This window comes from Aquarana catesbeiana, linkage group LG01 (genome assembly GCF_042186555.1).
Source record: "Aquarana catesbeiana isolate 2022-GZ linkage group LG01, ASM4218655v1, whole genome shotgun sequence".
In the NCBI taxonomy this organism is placed as follows: Eukaryota; Metazoa; Chordata; class Amphibia; order Anura; family Ranidae; genus Aquarana; species Aquarana catesbeiana.
In genome coordinates, this window is record NC_133324.1 from 634,896,462 (window position 1) to 634,913,206 (window position 16,745).

At 38.6% G+C, this 16,745-nt stretch overlaps 1 protein-coding gene across 1 annotated transcript in view; it reads left to right on the top strand.

Annotated features, from left to right (window-relative positions):
- Positions 1-16,745, top strand: part of MMRN1 (multimerin 1) — a 314,347-nt gene that overhangs the window by 274,233 nt on the left and 23,369 nt on the right. The window contains exon 4 of the mRNA XM_073601042.1: positions 9,922-10,023. Coding sequence (XP_073457143.1) covers positions 9,922-10,023 — 102 coding nt within the window. The remainder of the gene's footprint in view (positions 1-9,921; positions 10,024-16,745) is intronic.

The following is a 16,745-nucleotide window of genomic DNA, read 5'->3' on the forward strand; positions in this document are numbered from 1 at the left end:
AGCCCATCCCCCCTACAGTTAGTAATCATTCCCTAGTACTGACTTAACCCCTCCCCGCACCCTAGTGGTAAACCCATTCACTGCCAGTGTCATTTACACAGGAATCAGTGCATTTTTATAGCACTGATTGCTGTATAAATGACGATGGTCCCAAAAATGTCCGACATGTCCGCCATAATGTCACAGTCACAATAAAAATCGCTGATTGCCGCCATTACTAGTAAAAAAAAAAAAATATTAATAAAAATGCCATAAAACTACCCCCTATTTTGTAAACGCTATAACTTTTGCGCAAACCAATCAATAAACGCTTATTGCGATTTTTTTTTTACCAAAAATATGTAGAAGATGACATATCGGCCTAAACTGAGAAAAAAAAATGTTTTTTTATATATTTTTGGGGGATATTTATTATAGCAAAATGTAAAAAATATCAAAATTTTTGCTCTTATTTTGTTTATAGCGCAAAAAATAAAATTTGCAGAATTGGTCAAATACCACCAAAAGAAAGCTCTATTTGTGGGGAAAAAAGGACGTCAATTTTGTTTGAGAGCCACGTCGCACGATCGCGCAATTGTCAATTAAAGCGACACAGTGCCGAATCGCAAAAAGTGCTCTGGTCAGGAAGGGGGTAAATTCTTCCGGGGCTGAAGTGGTTAATAATGCTTATAGTGCAACAAAAAAAAATGAAAAACTCTTTAAATATAGTACCTTAGTGTGCCTGTAAAGTGGCACTTCTGTAGCATTCATAGAACAGGCTTCAGAAAAATTTACATTTCTAAAGAAAAAAAAAAACAAAACAAGTCAAATAACATATAAATTGACTCGTGTTTGCAATTACTTCCACCCGGCTATTGAAAAAAAAAAAAAGAAAGAAAAAAACGGCTTGGACCCTTCGGGTCTAGTATTGATTTTAAGGAGAACCCCATGCCAAAATTTTTAAAAAACAAAATCCATACCAGACCCTTATCTGAGCCTGCAGCCTGGCAAGTCAGGAAATGTGGGGGGGCGGCGAGCGTGTGCCCCCCCCCCTCCTGAACCATACAGGGCCATATGGGGAGTGCTTTGGGGCAGGGGGGCGCCCAGATCCCGCCCTCCCATGTGAATGAGTATGGGGTATGGGCTATGTACCCCTACCCATTCACCAAAAAAGGAATAAAAACACAGAGACAGTTTTTAACAATTCCTTTATTAAAAAATAAAAAAACAGTGTCCCCCCCAATGTAAATGCATTGTCAATTACGCCACCCACCACACCAGAAAAATAGCAAAGTGAAATGCTTGAAAACTTGAAACAGCATGTCATCTCTGTCTTCTCTATTATATGTCTGCACTGTTTGTCCCAAAAGAGTGTCTGCTTGGAAAGGAGACTAAGATTATGCCAGTAACTATCATCTGTCTTTCCAGTGGGCCATGCAATGTTAAAGTGTCAGGACATGCTGTTGTAATATAGGCATTGTCAATCTGGGGGGAGGCTAGTGTTAGATGTACTAGCAGATTTAAATACACTATACAGATTTAAGCCAAAGGTTAAACTTGTTTTGTCCCAAAAGGATAAAAGTTTTATATAAATAAAAGATGGCCATTGTAAGCACCCCTGCCAGTGTAAATGGGTTGTCTAACCCTTTCAAATCCTAAATCTGCAAAACAGCTTGTTCTGTTAAAAACAAAAGAAAAACAGAGTCACTGGCTAAATCAACAGGTGAAAATAAAAGAAAGAAAGCTTAAAAAGAAAAGTAATACAGCCACCACATCTAAGAATTGGTAATCTGCAATTCAATAAATATTTGCTTTTGGATTTAACCGCATGCCGACCAGCCGCCGCAGTTGTGTTGCAGCAACATAGCTCAGCTGCGCAAATCACCATCATGGTACGTCGCTACCATAGACGGCCACAAAGGGGCGCGTGCGCGCCCCCTGCTCGCCCACGGGGCTGATGCGAGTGCTCGGCGGTTGCGATCACCGTCGGGCTCCCACGATCGCTCAGGACACACCGAGAACCAGGATCTGTGTGTGTAAACGATTCTCTGAGGGGAGAGCAGACAGATAGTCTGTTCATACTCTGTATCTCCCCTGCACTGTCCCCTCCCCCCTTCAGTTAGAACACATACTAGGGTACACTTAACGCCTTCACTGCCCCCTAGTGGTTAACCCCTTCACTGACAGTGACATTTTTACAGTAATCAATGCAGTTTTTAATTTTTTTAAATTCATTTTTTAAAATTTTTTAATCAATACAATACAATTCAAAATTGTCCGACGTGTCCACCATAATGTTGCAGTCCCGATAAAAATCGCAGATCGCAGCCATTACTAGTAAAAATAAAATTAATAATAAAAAAGCCATAAAACTATCCCCTATTTTGTAAACGCTATAACGTTTGCGCCAACCAATCAATATACGCTTATTGCAATTTTTTTTTTACTAAAAATATGTAGAATCGGCCTAAACTGAGGGGAAAAAATGTTTTTTTTTATATATTTTTTGAGGATATTTATTATAGCATAAAGTAAAAAATATTGTGTTTTTTTCAAATTTGTCGCTCTTTTTTTGTTTATAGTGCAAAAAATAGAAACTGCAAAGGCAATCAAATACCACCAAAAGAAAGCTCTATTTGTGGGAAAAAAAGGACGTTAATTTTGTTTGGGTGCAATGTCGCACGACCGCGCAATTGTCAGTTAAAGCGATGCAGTGCGAATCGCAAAAAGTGCTTTGGTCTTTGGCCAGCCAAATGGTCCGGGGCTTAAGTGGTTAAAGTGTTACTAAACCCAGTAATATGAAAATAGTTCCTCTCCCACCAGTGCCCACAGCTTACAAATTTTCTTTTTACATTAAAATATTGCCACTATATACCTTTTTCGCTGATCTGCATACCATGGTCACATGATAAACTGCACAGTTTGTCCAGTGCTGAGTTTTCAGGTAGGAGGAGATTTCCACTACAGCCTGTATACATGCTCACATGTGTGATGTTAATATCATGTGACCTGAACAGTTCAACTGAAACAGGAAATGTTCTCTCCAGCAATAGAGACTAAACTGAGCATGTGCAGGATGGCTACCCTCACTGTATTATATGGCCTTGCCAAGATAGGTAGTGCAGGGGGGAAGGATCTGTCCTTAAAGGATCAAAGAGCCTTTTTACGCAATGCAGAGGATTAACCTCTTAAGTTCCACAGTGAGTATAACAAGCATGCTATGCTGCATATACAGACAGATGTTACTGTTATGGGTTTAGTAACACTTTAATACTGCTTTAAGGTCTAAAAAATACCTGTGCTGCCCCAGCTTAACAAATATAGAAAAAAAAATACTGCATCAATATACGTGTTAGTCATTACACATATAGCTAACTGGCTAATGACAGCAATCCATTAAGAGCAGAAGGAAAAGCTAGTTAGTAATTATATTTAATCTATTAGCAATGTTCCAGCCTCAAAAAAATAAATAAAAGTCAGCAGCTACAAATACTGTAGCTGCTGACTTTTAATATAAGGACACTTACCTGTACAGGGATCTCGTGATGTTGGCCCCCCCGAAGCCGATGGCGCCACCATTGCAACTAAGGGAAACTTTCAGTCTTCATAGCCGGTTTTCTACTGCGCATGCGCAAGTCACGCTGCGCTTTCTGAATTACCCCATTGTCTTCTTGGAGGTTCCAGAAGGCAGCAGTGGGGGGAAAGAAGGAGGGGCCGATGCAGATGGGGTGGGGTTAGGACAGAAGTACACCTTTGTACTCCATAAAAAGGCCTTTTGTTTAAGACAGAGTTGTATTTTTGGCTGGAACTTCGCTTTAAAGATTACGTACATTTTTTAACAACTTGCTTGAAAAGACAGTTCAGTAGTTTTTTTGCATTACCTTATTTAACCACCAGATGTCTCTAGGTTGTCACATAACACCAACCAAATTGTTACTATTCAGAAATAAAGCTGTTGGGTCTGTGGTCTTGATCTCTATAGAAGGTCAGCTGTATAAGCTAACTAAAAATTATAGTATTATGCCCCGTACACATGGTCGGATTTTCGGTCGGATGTGTGATAGGACCTTGTTGTTGAAATTCCGACCATGTGTAGGCTCCATCACACATTTTCCATCGGATTTTCTGACACACAAAGTTTGAGAGCAGGATATAAAATTTTTCCGACAACAAAATCCGTTGTCGGAAATTCCGATCGTGTGTACACAAATCCGACGGACAAAGTGCCACGCATGCTCAGAATAAATAAAGAGATGAAAGCTATTGGCCACTGCCCCGTTTATAGTCCCGACGTACGTGTTTTACGTCACCGCGTTTAGAACGATCGGATTTTCCGACAACTTTGTATGACCGTGTGTATGCAAGACAAGTTTGAGCCAACATCCGTCGGAAAAAATCCTAGGATTTTGTTGTCGGAAAGTCCGACCGTGTGTACGGGGCATTAGAGTGTCAAAAAACAAAAGTGCCAATAAACTTTTTTCCCCAAGGACTCTGCAAAGCATTGCAACCGTGATCAGTGGATCACAGGTGTATTGTCAGGCTCCTGCAGACAAGTCCTACAGATTCCTGCCCATACCTCTATACAGGCTTAGAGCTGCAGGTGTTGTGAATGAACTTCGAGGGCACTCATCAGCGCCCTCACAGTTCATTGAGAACTACAAGTCGTCTGCTGTTGTGGCAGACAAGACTTGTTATTTTCTTGTTCACAGAAATGCTGTGAACAAATTATGCTCTGACTTTGAAATGTGACAGCAGGTGTGGGGAGAGGAACCCCCAGCCCACAATCACAGGGAGAGGGGGTGCTCAGGGGTTTGGGGGGAGGACTTGGACAAAGTTATATATTACACTCTACATATGAGTGTTAACATGTAATATGCTCGAAACGTGAACTTATCTTTTAACATTCATACCCTCGGTTATTTGCATAACCATGTTTGCACATGAATTCATGATGTATGTCAGAGGGCTTTACCTCATTCAGTAAGCTCTTGGAAAATTTCTCTTGCAAAGTGAAACTCCCCTTGAAAAGTGAACAGCCCATTTGCCTTTAGTAAATTATTCCCAGTGTTTTGCACTAGCCACACCCCGACATGAAAGGTGGCAGAACTGGTAAAAAGAGGCAAACGGCCAATGTTACACATCTGACCTGCGGGCTGGGCATAGAACTAGGACATGGTGCCCAAAGAAAACTGTAATGCCCCGTGCACACGATCAGATTTTCCGATGGGAAATGTTTGATGTGAGTTGTTGTCGGAAAGTCCGACCGTGTGTATGCTCCATCGAACATTTGCTGTCGGAATTTCCGCACACAAATGTTTGAGAGCAAGTTCTCAAATTTTCCGACAACAAAACTTGGTTGTTGGAAAGTCCGATCGTGTGTACACAAGTCCGCGCACAAAAGTTCGTGCATGATCAGAATCAAGTATGAGACGGAAGCTCGGTCTTGTAAAACTAGCGTTCGTAATGGAGATAGCACATTTGTCACACTGCAAATTTTGAAATCTTTCAATGCAGCGCATTCTCTTCTTCTTTAGAATGCTAGAATAATGAAGTTGCTTTGTTGCTGATATTCACACAGAGTTCTGACAAACGGATTTTTTATTATTTCTCGTATTCTCATGAATAATCTTTGTTTTTGTTGTTTTTTTTATCAAGATCTCCACAATAATCTTTTTTTTAATTTTTTTATAGTGATCTCCTTTTTTTTATTTTTATTTCTCCAGATCTCCAGAATAATCTTTCTTTTTTTTATAGTGATCTCCATAATCTTTTTTGTCGTTTTGTGTGTCAAGTTACCATAACACCATTATTATCTTGTATTTTTTTACCTCAAAGAGGTTGGTTGGTGTCCCTTGTTAATTTGACATTGTATTTTTGAAATGTGCCTGCCTACTAACAAACTGTCCTTTTTGAAGTAAAACACATAACCAAGTATTTGTCCAAACAGAAATTTTAAATTTATTAGGGGTCATAAAAAAATAAAGAGGAAGGCAAAACTGGAGAAACAGTTGGAATTGGTGAAGCCTTTGTACCCCAGGGCAGACATTTATTTGACAGGTAAAATTGGTAACCTGAGGAGTCCATTTAATAGGGAGCACAATACGGTCCAGGACTCCAAGAGATCGGGAGCAGCAGCAGGTGACATATATGTCCCGAGGCTGTGGTCTTACACAGCCTGCATCTTTTGCCAGACTACACCAAACCCAGGCCATTACTCTCAACACTTCCTTCCACGCTTCCTTCCATGCTGCTGTGGTAGGTTGGGTGGCTGTGTTGTTGTGGTGTTGCTGGAGGTGGTAGTGGTGTTGCTGGAGATGGTGGAGGATAATATGGTCCAACTCACACAGGTGGCTTTTAGTTGTGAGTTCGCCCCTCGTCCCCTTGTTTAGGGCCTGAAGTATTATCTCCTCATAGATGAGGCATTGGCCCTCCTCCATTCATTCCAGTTTAATGGCTGTCAGACAGCCATACGATTCAGGGCCACCAGGGATTGTTGGGAGGACCGCAGTAGCCTGCCGAATCAAAGCAGTCGCTGACTCCTCCAGGTTCCTCGCCTTCCTGGTCCTTTTTGTTGGAAGGCGGAGGGGAGGAACCTGGGATTCAGTCAGGCTGCTTTCCACGGCCTCCTCCTGGCTGAGACTTTCCACGGCCTCGTCCTGGCTGAGACTTTCTTGTGTATGAAAATGGAACATAGTTTTAGTTTTTTGGTCATCAATCACACACAATTTTGAGCTCATGACTGTTGCAAATTAAATATTACCAAATAGAAAAGACTATCATTCTGACCCCAGCATTTTTCATTCTTGTCCCACTCATTTTTGGCTACTATTGTCTATTGATATGTAAACCACTTTGTTAAATCAGAAATTAGTGATCAATAATAGCATATAATTAACATCATTACATTTTTGACAAGAAATATGTTAAACAATACTATACCTGGCTCAAGCTGCACTCCTCCACATCTTCCTGGGTGGAAGGCCCAGGTTAGCCTTCAGGAGCCTCATCTGATGTGGAAGGAAGTGTGGAAGGAAGTGTAGATAGTGATGGCCTGGGTTCACTCTGGTCCAACAAAAAATGCAGTCTGTCATACTACAACATGCTTAGCAGTACAATTTCATAGATCATTCATCCATTAATAATAAACATAAGCAGTTGCTCTTAGTGAGCCAAATTTGTCTGGGCATCAGTTCAAAGTGTATTTGACGCACGTTTCATGGCTCACACCACTCATCAGGAGTAGAATGCTCTGAAATTAAATCAATAATATATCTATAAATATAGGATACCCTTTAAAAAGAGAACCATCTATCAAAAAAGGGGGGTCTATAATTTACAAAATGGTCCAATTGCGACGCCCAACCTATATCCAAGGGAGGACTGGGGATAGGGATGATGATCTCCCCCAGGGCTGAGGTGAGGAATCCCATCCAAACTGGGGGCAGCAGCCAGGTGAAGACCAGGTGACCATATTACAACCATGTCAATCTTGTGTGTGCTTGACAATCCACACTGCTCTGCAAGGATATGTAAATGAGACCATGTGAGATGAATCAACTGTTGATAAGGTGAACCTACACCAGTGATTAAATTAAGGTGATATATGGTGTGTGATTGCTGCAGTGAACTGAAGTGTGCTAACTATAAGGACTGCTGCCAAAAAGACGTAGACATGCCTCATATAAAATCCCATTGTTTCCTCTTCCTTTTTTTGTTTAAGCATATATTAGGCATGGAGGTTTGCCACTGCTATGATTAGGTTTTGTCAGGTCACATTATTAAACTGTAAGTCATTAGTCCTGGAACCTACATTTGTTCTAAAGTAAAGTGAACATTAGATTTCATATGAATGTATTCATTCACACATATTAGATAATAACTCACAAACAGACATATTCCTAAATCTATAAAAAAAAAAAGCTAAGCAAAATCTCTTGTGCTGAAAGACTCAGGTAGAAATGTAATTTTCTGGTTCTTGGTCAGCATACAAGTTCTTGCGTAGTATCATCACTTGCATTGAACCTAAATTGATTTAATTTTAATTTGCTTACACCCTGGGAGTCAAAGATCTCTCAGCTTTCACTTAAAGCTTTTAAAACGGCTTTTAGTGTTGTGAAAGATTGTCTTGAGGTTGACAATAAATTGACCTTCTACCAACTGTGGTCTAAAGCCGCATACACACGGGTGGACTTTTCAGTATCAAACGTCCGACGGTCTTTCCAACGGACTTTCGACGGAGTTACAATGGACTTTCGGACGACCAGACTAGCCCACACACGAACGGACTAAAGTCCATTCGAAAGTCCGTTGGTATGAATGTGATGACGTAAGAAGGGACTAGAATAAGGAAGTTCATAGCCAATAGCTGCCCTTGCGTCCTTTTTTGTCCGTCGGACTAGCATACAGACGAATGGATTTTTCGACCTGTCTCGAGTCCGTTGGAAAGATTTGAAACATGTTCCAAATCTAAAGTCCGTCTGATTTTCGTCAGAAAAAGTCCGCTGAAGGTCCGATGAAGCCCACACAGGGTCGGATTCATTCCGTCGGACCAGTCTGCAATGTTGCCCAGCACTTAGGACAGCCACAGGGTCTACTCCTAATATAAAATGGTCTACTTTTATATGCTGCTTACACATTAAATTCAGACTTAAATGACAAGACTTCCTGAATGATTTCTGCATCCAATGTTGCTTTTTTTATGCAGTGTCCGAAGAATGATTTGTGCTGCCAGCTTTCTCCTTCACTTTTAAATCTGTCCTAGCAAGATTTTTCCTTCAGACTCTTCAATTGGCCAAAGTTTAAAAGCTAATCCTCCATCCAGGCAAAGCAAGGTGGATGGAGGAATCTCCTCTCTGCCACTATCAGAGTACAGTGATCAGCCTCTGCAGCCACATATTGTCAAAAGTTTTCCAATATGTCCCTTTGACAGAGGTCACGAAAGTTACCGACTTCTGTCACACAGCCAGGCCAGGCATTGATTGGAATTCAGTCAGTCCCTGTTGAACCAGACCAATTTCACTCTGTCTATTGCAAACTTACTTAGGGGGCTATAAATTGTCCAATTTTGTTCAGCTCTGGCAGCCAGTATGATGCTTGTGACAAAAGCAAAAAAAAAAGTTCTAGCTGCCAGAATGCTCCATTTTTTTGGAAAATATAGTGTTGATTCTTGACTCTTGTCACCAAGTATAGGAGTGTTAACCACATGTTTACCACTTCTGTCTAGTAACACAAGAAACCATAGAGGATGGGCAACATCTTCCCACTCATTGTCCACCAGGAAACCTCTAGCCTTTTAAAGTCAGCATTTCCTCTAGCCTAGTTTTTTCTTTTTTGTTTACAGTCCAGCACATGATTATAACAATTGTGATTTGAGCGTCAAAGACAAGCCCCATATTCATAAAGCAATGACTGATTCTTCACACTCCATTCCCATTACTTGCAATTTTCTCACTCTTGACAACCTATTATAAGATCCATCACATTTATAAAGGGCATTCATCGCCCACATCCACCCATTTGTTCCCATTTATAATAATGTGGCAATTGATGTATTTCCCCACACCAATCATTTTTAAAACATTCTCCATGTTTGAATGGCGAGTCCTAGATTTGTATGGGGACCCATGACCCTGAATTGCTCTCTTATACCTGTACACACTTGTTTCACATTCAGCAAATCTAGGGATTTTATCCTTATTTTGTGAAGACTATTAACATTCTCCATCCACCTCCAAAGCACATTATAAGTAACTTAAATCAAAGGGTAAATTGCAAAACGAATTCCTGTAAATATATTTTTAATAAAATGTGCCGAGGACATCTTTTACAATGTCTTTATACACTTTTTATAGATTATTTGAAAAGATATTCTGAATGAAAAGCTAAAATGTTTACACTTGAATCAAGGTTAATGTAGTGAAGTTTTGCTTTTTTGCATTTCAGCTCAACAGCTTCCGCGGAAGATACATGAAAGCCAGGCGGAAAGCAGCTTATCAGTTAATACAGTCGATTCTGAAGACAGAAAGGCAGCAATGTATGACCAAGGTTAGTCAACTCTTAATAACATTAATGGTAACAATAGTAAGGGTAAAGATGCCAGGGGCATAATTGCACAATATGAGTACTTCTAATTTATTTTGCTTGAAAGGAAGCTGAAGGAGTATATAACTGGAGTTTCTTCACAAATAAGTGCACAAGTGCATAAGTGCATGAATGGCTACAAGTGGTTATGACCACATGAAAGCAATATCTGGTAGCAGAAAGGCAGTATGTCTTGTTATAGGCCAAGCATTTTGAACAGCATTATTTTTTCTTCTAAATTGCATAAAGATATTGAAAGTACAGTGAATCACCTTTCACATAACATTATTGATTGCTGAATTTTTTTGTCCCGTCTGTAAATTTCCTGTGGCTTTTTTTTAAACATTTGGGGAAATGAAGTGTAAGGTGTAATTTATACTTACCTCCCTGGCTGCACTGAAGAGCTTTGGTATTTTCAGAATGAAACTTCTGGCAGCACTTTAAATCACAGCATACTTCCCCAAACCCTGCCCTGCAGCATGCTGATCATAGTAGTTGGCCCCATAGACTTCCCAAGGTGGTCTCCCCATCAATGAAGCGCTGTACTCAGTGTCTGGAAGTGTGATGGGAGAAGGATAACTAAAAGAAAGCCAAATTGCCAAGTGCCTCAGTCTAACAACTGTAGTAAGTGCATACGTTTAAATTCCTTGTCAAAAGAAGTTTATTGAGTATACAATGTTATAAAGATACATAAAGTAAGTTTACAAGGATCTATAAAGTAAGCTCATTGTTTTACAGTAGGGTTTATATAGGTAAATATCATGAAATTTCAAATATTAAACATTGGGTTCACATAAACCTAAATTAAAGATATATATAATTTCCTTAGTTACTTTTGTAGGTATTTAAATGATTTATACCTACTATACATATTGTTTACAAGTAGAGTGTATATAGGTCAAATAAATTCTGATAATGAGCTTTAAACGTAAAAGGAAAGAGAAAGAAGAAAAAGGGTTGAAAGGTAGAGGTATGGTCCACAAGGTTGTCCCGCTCGTCAGTTTATTATTCTTTTTAGTTCTCTTTGAAGCCTTAGAATGGGTGTCTCTGTAAGTCATTTAATCTGTTACCATGGCAACAGGACAGAGTCATTGAAGTTTGACAGGAACTGTTGTTTTATCCAAGGATGCCAAAGTTTTTCAAATTTTGGAATTAGATTTTGATCGATGGCTACCATCTTAGCATGGGACATTATATTATTCATTCTGTGAATTGTTTCTGCTAGTACCAATGTAGGAGATTTCCATGCCTTGGCCACTGTTTGTTTTGCAGCCGTTATTAGTTGGATCATTAGTTTGAATTGAGAGAGTGTTAACCATTCCGGTTTTAGATTAAGTAAAGTTAAATATGGATCTGGTTGTATTATTTTTTTAAATATTTTAGATGCAATCACGAAGACTTCCTTCCAGAAGGTTTGGATTACTGGGCACGTCCACCATATGTGTAAATATGTGCCTATTTCTGGGCATCCTCGAAAACAAAGAGCTGAGGTATTAGGTGAATATTTTGCCACTCTAGCGGGTACAAGGTACCAGCGAGTTAGGACTTTATAATTTGTCTCCAGTGCTAAGATGTTGGGTGAAGATGACTTAGATGTGAGCCATATGTTAGACCAGTCCGTGTCTTCTAAAGTTCGTCCCAGGTCCTCCTCCCACCTCTGAACGTAAGAGGGTCTATTAAGATTTGCTACTCCATATAATTGATTATAAAGTGATGAAATTGTACCTTTAGCAAATGGATCTTTTGTACAGATTGATTCAAAAATGGGATAATTGGGATAATGGTGTATCCCCCTTTAGGAATGGTGTATAGAAATTTTTGATTTGGAGATATCTAAATATCTCAGAGTTTGGTAGATCATATTTTTCTCTAAGCGATGGGAATGAAAGGAATGATTTAGATGCTATGAAGTCATTTAGTATCTGAATGCCTGATGTTGTCCAAGCTTTAAAAGAATTTGGGTAGATCCATGCCGGATAAAAGGCCGGATTTCTGATAAAAGAAAGGAGAGGATTGTGTGGAGATTGTAACTGATATTTGATTTTTAGTTTATCCCAGAGAGATAAGAAGTGTTTAGTTATGGGATTATGAATTTTAAAGCGGTCTTTAGGATCAAGCCATAATAAATTTGATATTAATAGAGGGTCATTTTCTGAAGCCTCTATAAATACCCATAATGGGATTTCCTGTTTTGCATGGTATTTGGACAGACTGGCCAAATGTGCTGCTCTGTAGTAGTTAGTAAAATTAGGGTATCCCAGGCCTCCTTTATTTTTGGGAAGATGTAGTGTGTGTATAGGTATACGTGGTTTAGAAGAGCCCCATATAAACGAAGTTGCTCTTTTTTGTACTATTCTCAAAAAATAGGAAGGAATTGGAATAGGGAGGACTCTGAATAGATAAAGCAATTTGGGTAGAATAGTCATTTTGATTGCATTAATCTTCCCCATCCAGGATAAAGGAAGTTGCGACCATTGTTTTATTAGATTTGTGATCTGTCTTAATACAGGAGGATAATTGGTTGAGAATAAGTCAGAATGAGATGCTGTTAAATGAATTCCAAGATATGGGATTGATTTTTCTGCCCATGTGAATGGGAGTGCAGCCCTAGCCGGGATCAATTCCATGTTTGTGAGTGAAATATTAAGCACTAGGCATTTCTTAGGATTAATCATAAGGCCGGATAGGGCTGCAAATCCATCAAGAGCTGGTATTAAGTTAGGACCAGAGACCTGTGGTGATGATAGAAAAAGTAATATATCGTCTGCAAATATACATAATTTGTGTGTAATACCTCCTACTTCAATGCCAGTTATAGTTTGGTTTGTTCTGATGTATTGGGCCATGGGTTCGAGTATAAGGGCAAATAATAAGGGAGATAATGGGCAACCCTGTCGGGTACCTCTTTCGATATTAAAGGCTTCAGATTTGTATCCAGCATATTTTATATAGGCTTTGGGTTTATTATATAATGCTTTGATCCATGTTAAAAAGTGGGGTCCAAAACCCCATTTTTGTAATGAATATTGCATATATTGCCAGGATACTGTGTCAAATGCCCTCTTAATATCGAGAGATAGAAAACATAAAGGGATTTTCCGTTTTTTAACAATATGTGCCAATAACACTGCCCTGCGTATATTATCGCCTGCCTGTCTATTTGGCATGAAGCCTACTTGATCTCTATGTATTAATTTTCCTATAATGCTATTGAGGCGTTTTGCTATTATTTTTGCTAATAATTTAATATCGAGGTTTAACAGAGAGATAGGCCGATAATTCACACAGGAAGTATCATCAGAAAGGGGTTTTGGGATCATACAAACAATTGCCATTAGTGTTTCTTGCCAAAAAGAATGTCCATCTAGAAGTTTGTTAAAAGTTTCAGTGAGAATGGGAGAGAGTATTTCTGAGAATGTTTTATAGTATAAAGCCGAGTAGCCGTCTGGGCCTGGTCTTTTGTTAAGTTTTAGGTCTTTTGTGGCGTTAGCAACTTCATCTATAGTTATAGGCTCATCCAAACTGCTTTTTTGATTCTGAGATAACTCAGGTAAGGTTATTTTTGAGAAGAAGGATTCAGCCTCTGTAGGATTAAATTCATTGTTTGTCTTGTATAAAGTTGCGAGATGTGAGTGAAATTTATGGACTATTTTAACTGGATTACAAGTGTAAACATTTTTTGATAATTTCAAACGTATTGGTTTGAAAGATTTGTTAGTTGAATTTAATGCCCGAGCCAAATATGTACCTGGTTTGTTTGTATTCATGTAGAAATTGTGTTTGGAGCGTTTGAGGGATTTATCAACTGACTCAGTGAGAAATAGATCGTATTCCAATCTAGATTTTTCCAGATGAGATTTTGTACTCTGAGATGGATTATCTTGAAATGATATGTAGGCTGCATTAAAATTGAGTTCTAGTTTTTTTGCTAGATTTTTGCGTTCCCGTGTAAATATTGCCATTTGTCTTTGTATTGTACCACGCAAGACAGGCTTATGAGCTTCCCACAGTGTTATTGGGGAGATGTCTGTTGTATTATTAATTGATATGTATTCCTTTAAAGCTTGTTCAATGGCCATCTGATGTAGTGGGTGTTTGAGCATTATGTCCGGTAAGTACCACGTTGGGTCATGCGCTTTTGGTATGGCTGAGGCTATAGTAGTGTATACTGCATTATGGTCAGACCACGGAATCGGAATTATATCTGATGCAATAATTTCTGGTATCATTCCTATTGTTAGAAAAATATGATCTATTCTGGTGAAGGTTTGATGAGGGTGCGAGAAATAAGTGAATTTCTTTTTCATTGGGTTACTTTCTCTCCATGAATCTACCAGATTGTATTTGGAAAGAAGTTGAGAAAAAGGTAATCTAGAGGTTATTTTGGATGGTGTAAAAGGTGATTTATCTAGAAATGGGAGGAGGACCTGGTTAGAATCCCCACACATTATCACTGTTCCTATTTTGTGTGTATTAATCACTTGTAATATATGTGAGAGGAATGGTGTAGGTTGTTTGTTAGGAGCGTAGTAGGAAATCACCGTGATTGCTGTATCCATTATATAACCCATGAGTATCAGGTATCTACCTTCTGGGTCTTTAATTTCTGATGATAAGGTGAATGGTGTGGATCGGTGAAATGCAATTAGAGTTCCCCTTTGCTTGGTAAAGGCAGAAGCCGTGTAAATTTGTTGATAAAAAGGAGAAATATATTTTGGAGTAGAATCTTTGGTGAAGTGTGTTTCTTGGAGGCATACTATGTGAGCCTTCTTGTTATGGAAAGTACGGAAGGCTTTGGTCCTTTTTTGAGGGACATTTATTCCCTGAACATTCAGGGAAAGTATATTCAGTGGTGCCATGGCAATAGATCAAATAGTTTTGACTTACTTTTTGTTATGCAGAGCTGACTGCGCAGATCAACCTGTGTGGACTGAAGAGATGAATAGATAGAAAAGAAACCAGTGAATTCTGGAGTAAAGAGTAAACAAAAAACATATGAGATTAGATGATACATTGTATAAATTGTTTTTTGCAAGTAATCACAATTTACCCGTGAAAGAGAATAAATATCTCTCTCAGGGGAATAAGTGCCTTCGTCACACTCCCACATAATATGGTTGGGAGAATGAGGAGGGCTAATGGGGGTACACGGATCTTCCGCTTACAGGAGAGAAGTGCTATGTTAAAAGACATCAAAATGATGTTTCATTAATTAGAGTGCAGAATATAGTTTTTGTTGAAATTATTTATTCCAGGGTGGTTGTATATGGTTAGTCTTGCCCTAGGCTAAATAATTCAGTTAGAAAGGTACTGTTAATAACTTTGGTATTGATGAAGATAGTTTGAATTATTTTGGGATTTTAACCCTTTTAGAGTAAACAATTACATATTTTATTCATATGTAACTGTTTAGATATGTTAACACATAAAATTGAGGTTGTATTGCTTCAGATTAGAATAAACAAAAACATAATTCTAGGAACTAGTTAGGTAATAATATATTTGTTTTAAGAAAAGAAAGAAAAAGCTTCCATTACTTCTGGATTATTGAACATATTTGTCCTAAAAAGTAATAAATCTATTGTTATTACCTGATAATATATAATTGAACAAGAATTTCCTTATTTCACTTATATATTCTAAGGCTATATGAATCAGAAGTAATAAGAAATATAACTGGAATGTAACATGATCCCACACAGTGTGTGACTATCAGAATGCAGTTACATTCAGTTATAAATACAGGTTTTTTATAGAGAACCATCTCTAGTATAATAAATGAAGAGATATCAGGAATTAGGATGTCAGTCCATTGAATCTTCTTGGTCCATGGATGATGTGGTATAACGGCCTCTTTTGTGAGAATGATGATTCCCATTTTGTTCTGAAATTTTCTGGGTGCTGCCTGAAGGTGAAGATGATGCCATTCTTCTGCGTGTGGGAGTTTTGCTGCTTGTGGGTTCTGTCAGATTTAATTTTAAAAGGGTTTGTTGTAGTTCATCTGTTGATCTGCTTCTGTAAATTGTACCTTGGTAGTTAAATCTGACTGAAAAGGGGAAGCCCCATTGATACATAATGTTGTGGCGTTGCAGTTCCATTAGTTGGGGTTTCATGGATCGTCTTTTAGTAATAGTAAGTTGGGATAGGTCAGCAAAAATTTGATAATTGTGTCCTTGAAAATTAAGTTCCTTTTTTTCTCTTGCAGCAATTAGTATTTGTTCTTTCGTTCTGTAATAATGAAATTTTGTGATTATATCACGTGGGGGTCCATCTTTCTTTTTGGCTGTGAGGGCTCTGTGTACTCTGTCCAGTTCTAAACGTTCAATAGGGATATCTGGCTTTAGTTCTTGTAATAGAGCAGTAATAGTAGATTGCAGGTCTGTCACAGTTTCAGGTATTCCCCTTATGCGCAAGTTTGAACGTCTGGCTCTATTTTCGTAATCTTCGAGCTTAGTTTGAAGTATTAAATTCTCTTTTTTTAATTGTTCCAATTCTGTTATATTTTCTTGGGTTGTAATTTCAATTTCATCCATTTTTATTTCTAAGGCTGCGGTGCGGTTTCCCAGCTCTCTTATTTCTTTGGTTAGGCTTTTTGTTATTTGGTCTGAGGTTTGTTTTAAAGCCTTATGAAGCATCTTTTCAAATTGTAATAATATTACTGGGGATACTGAGGAGGCTTGTGGAGA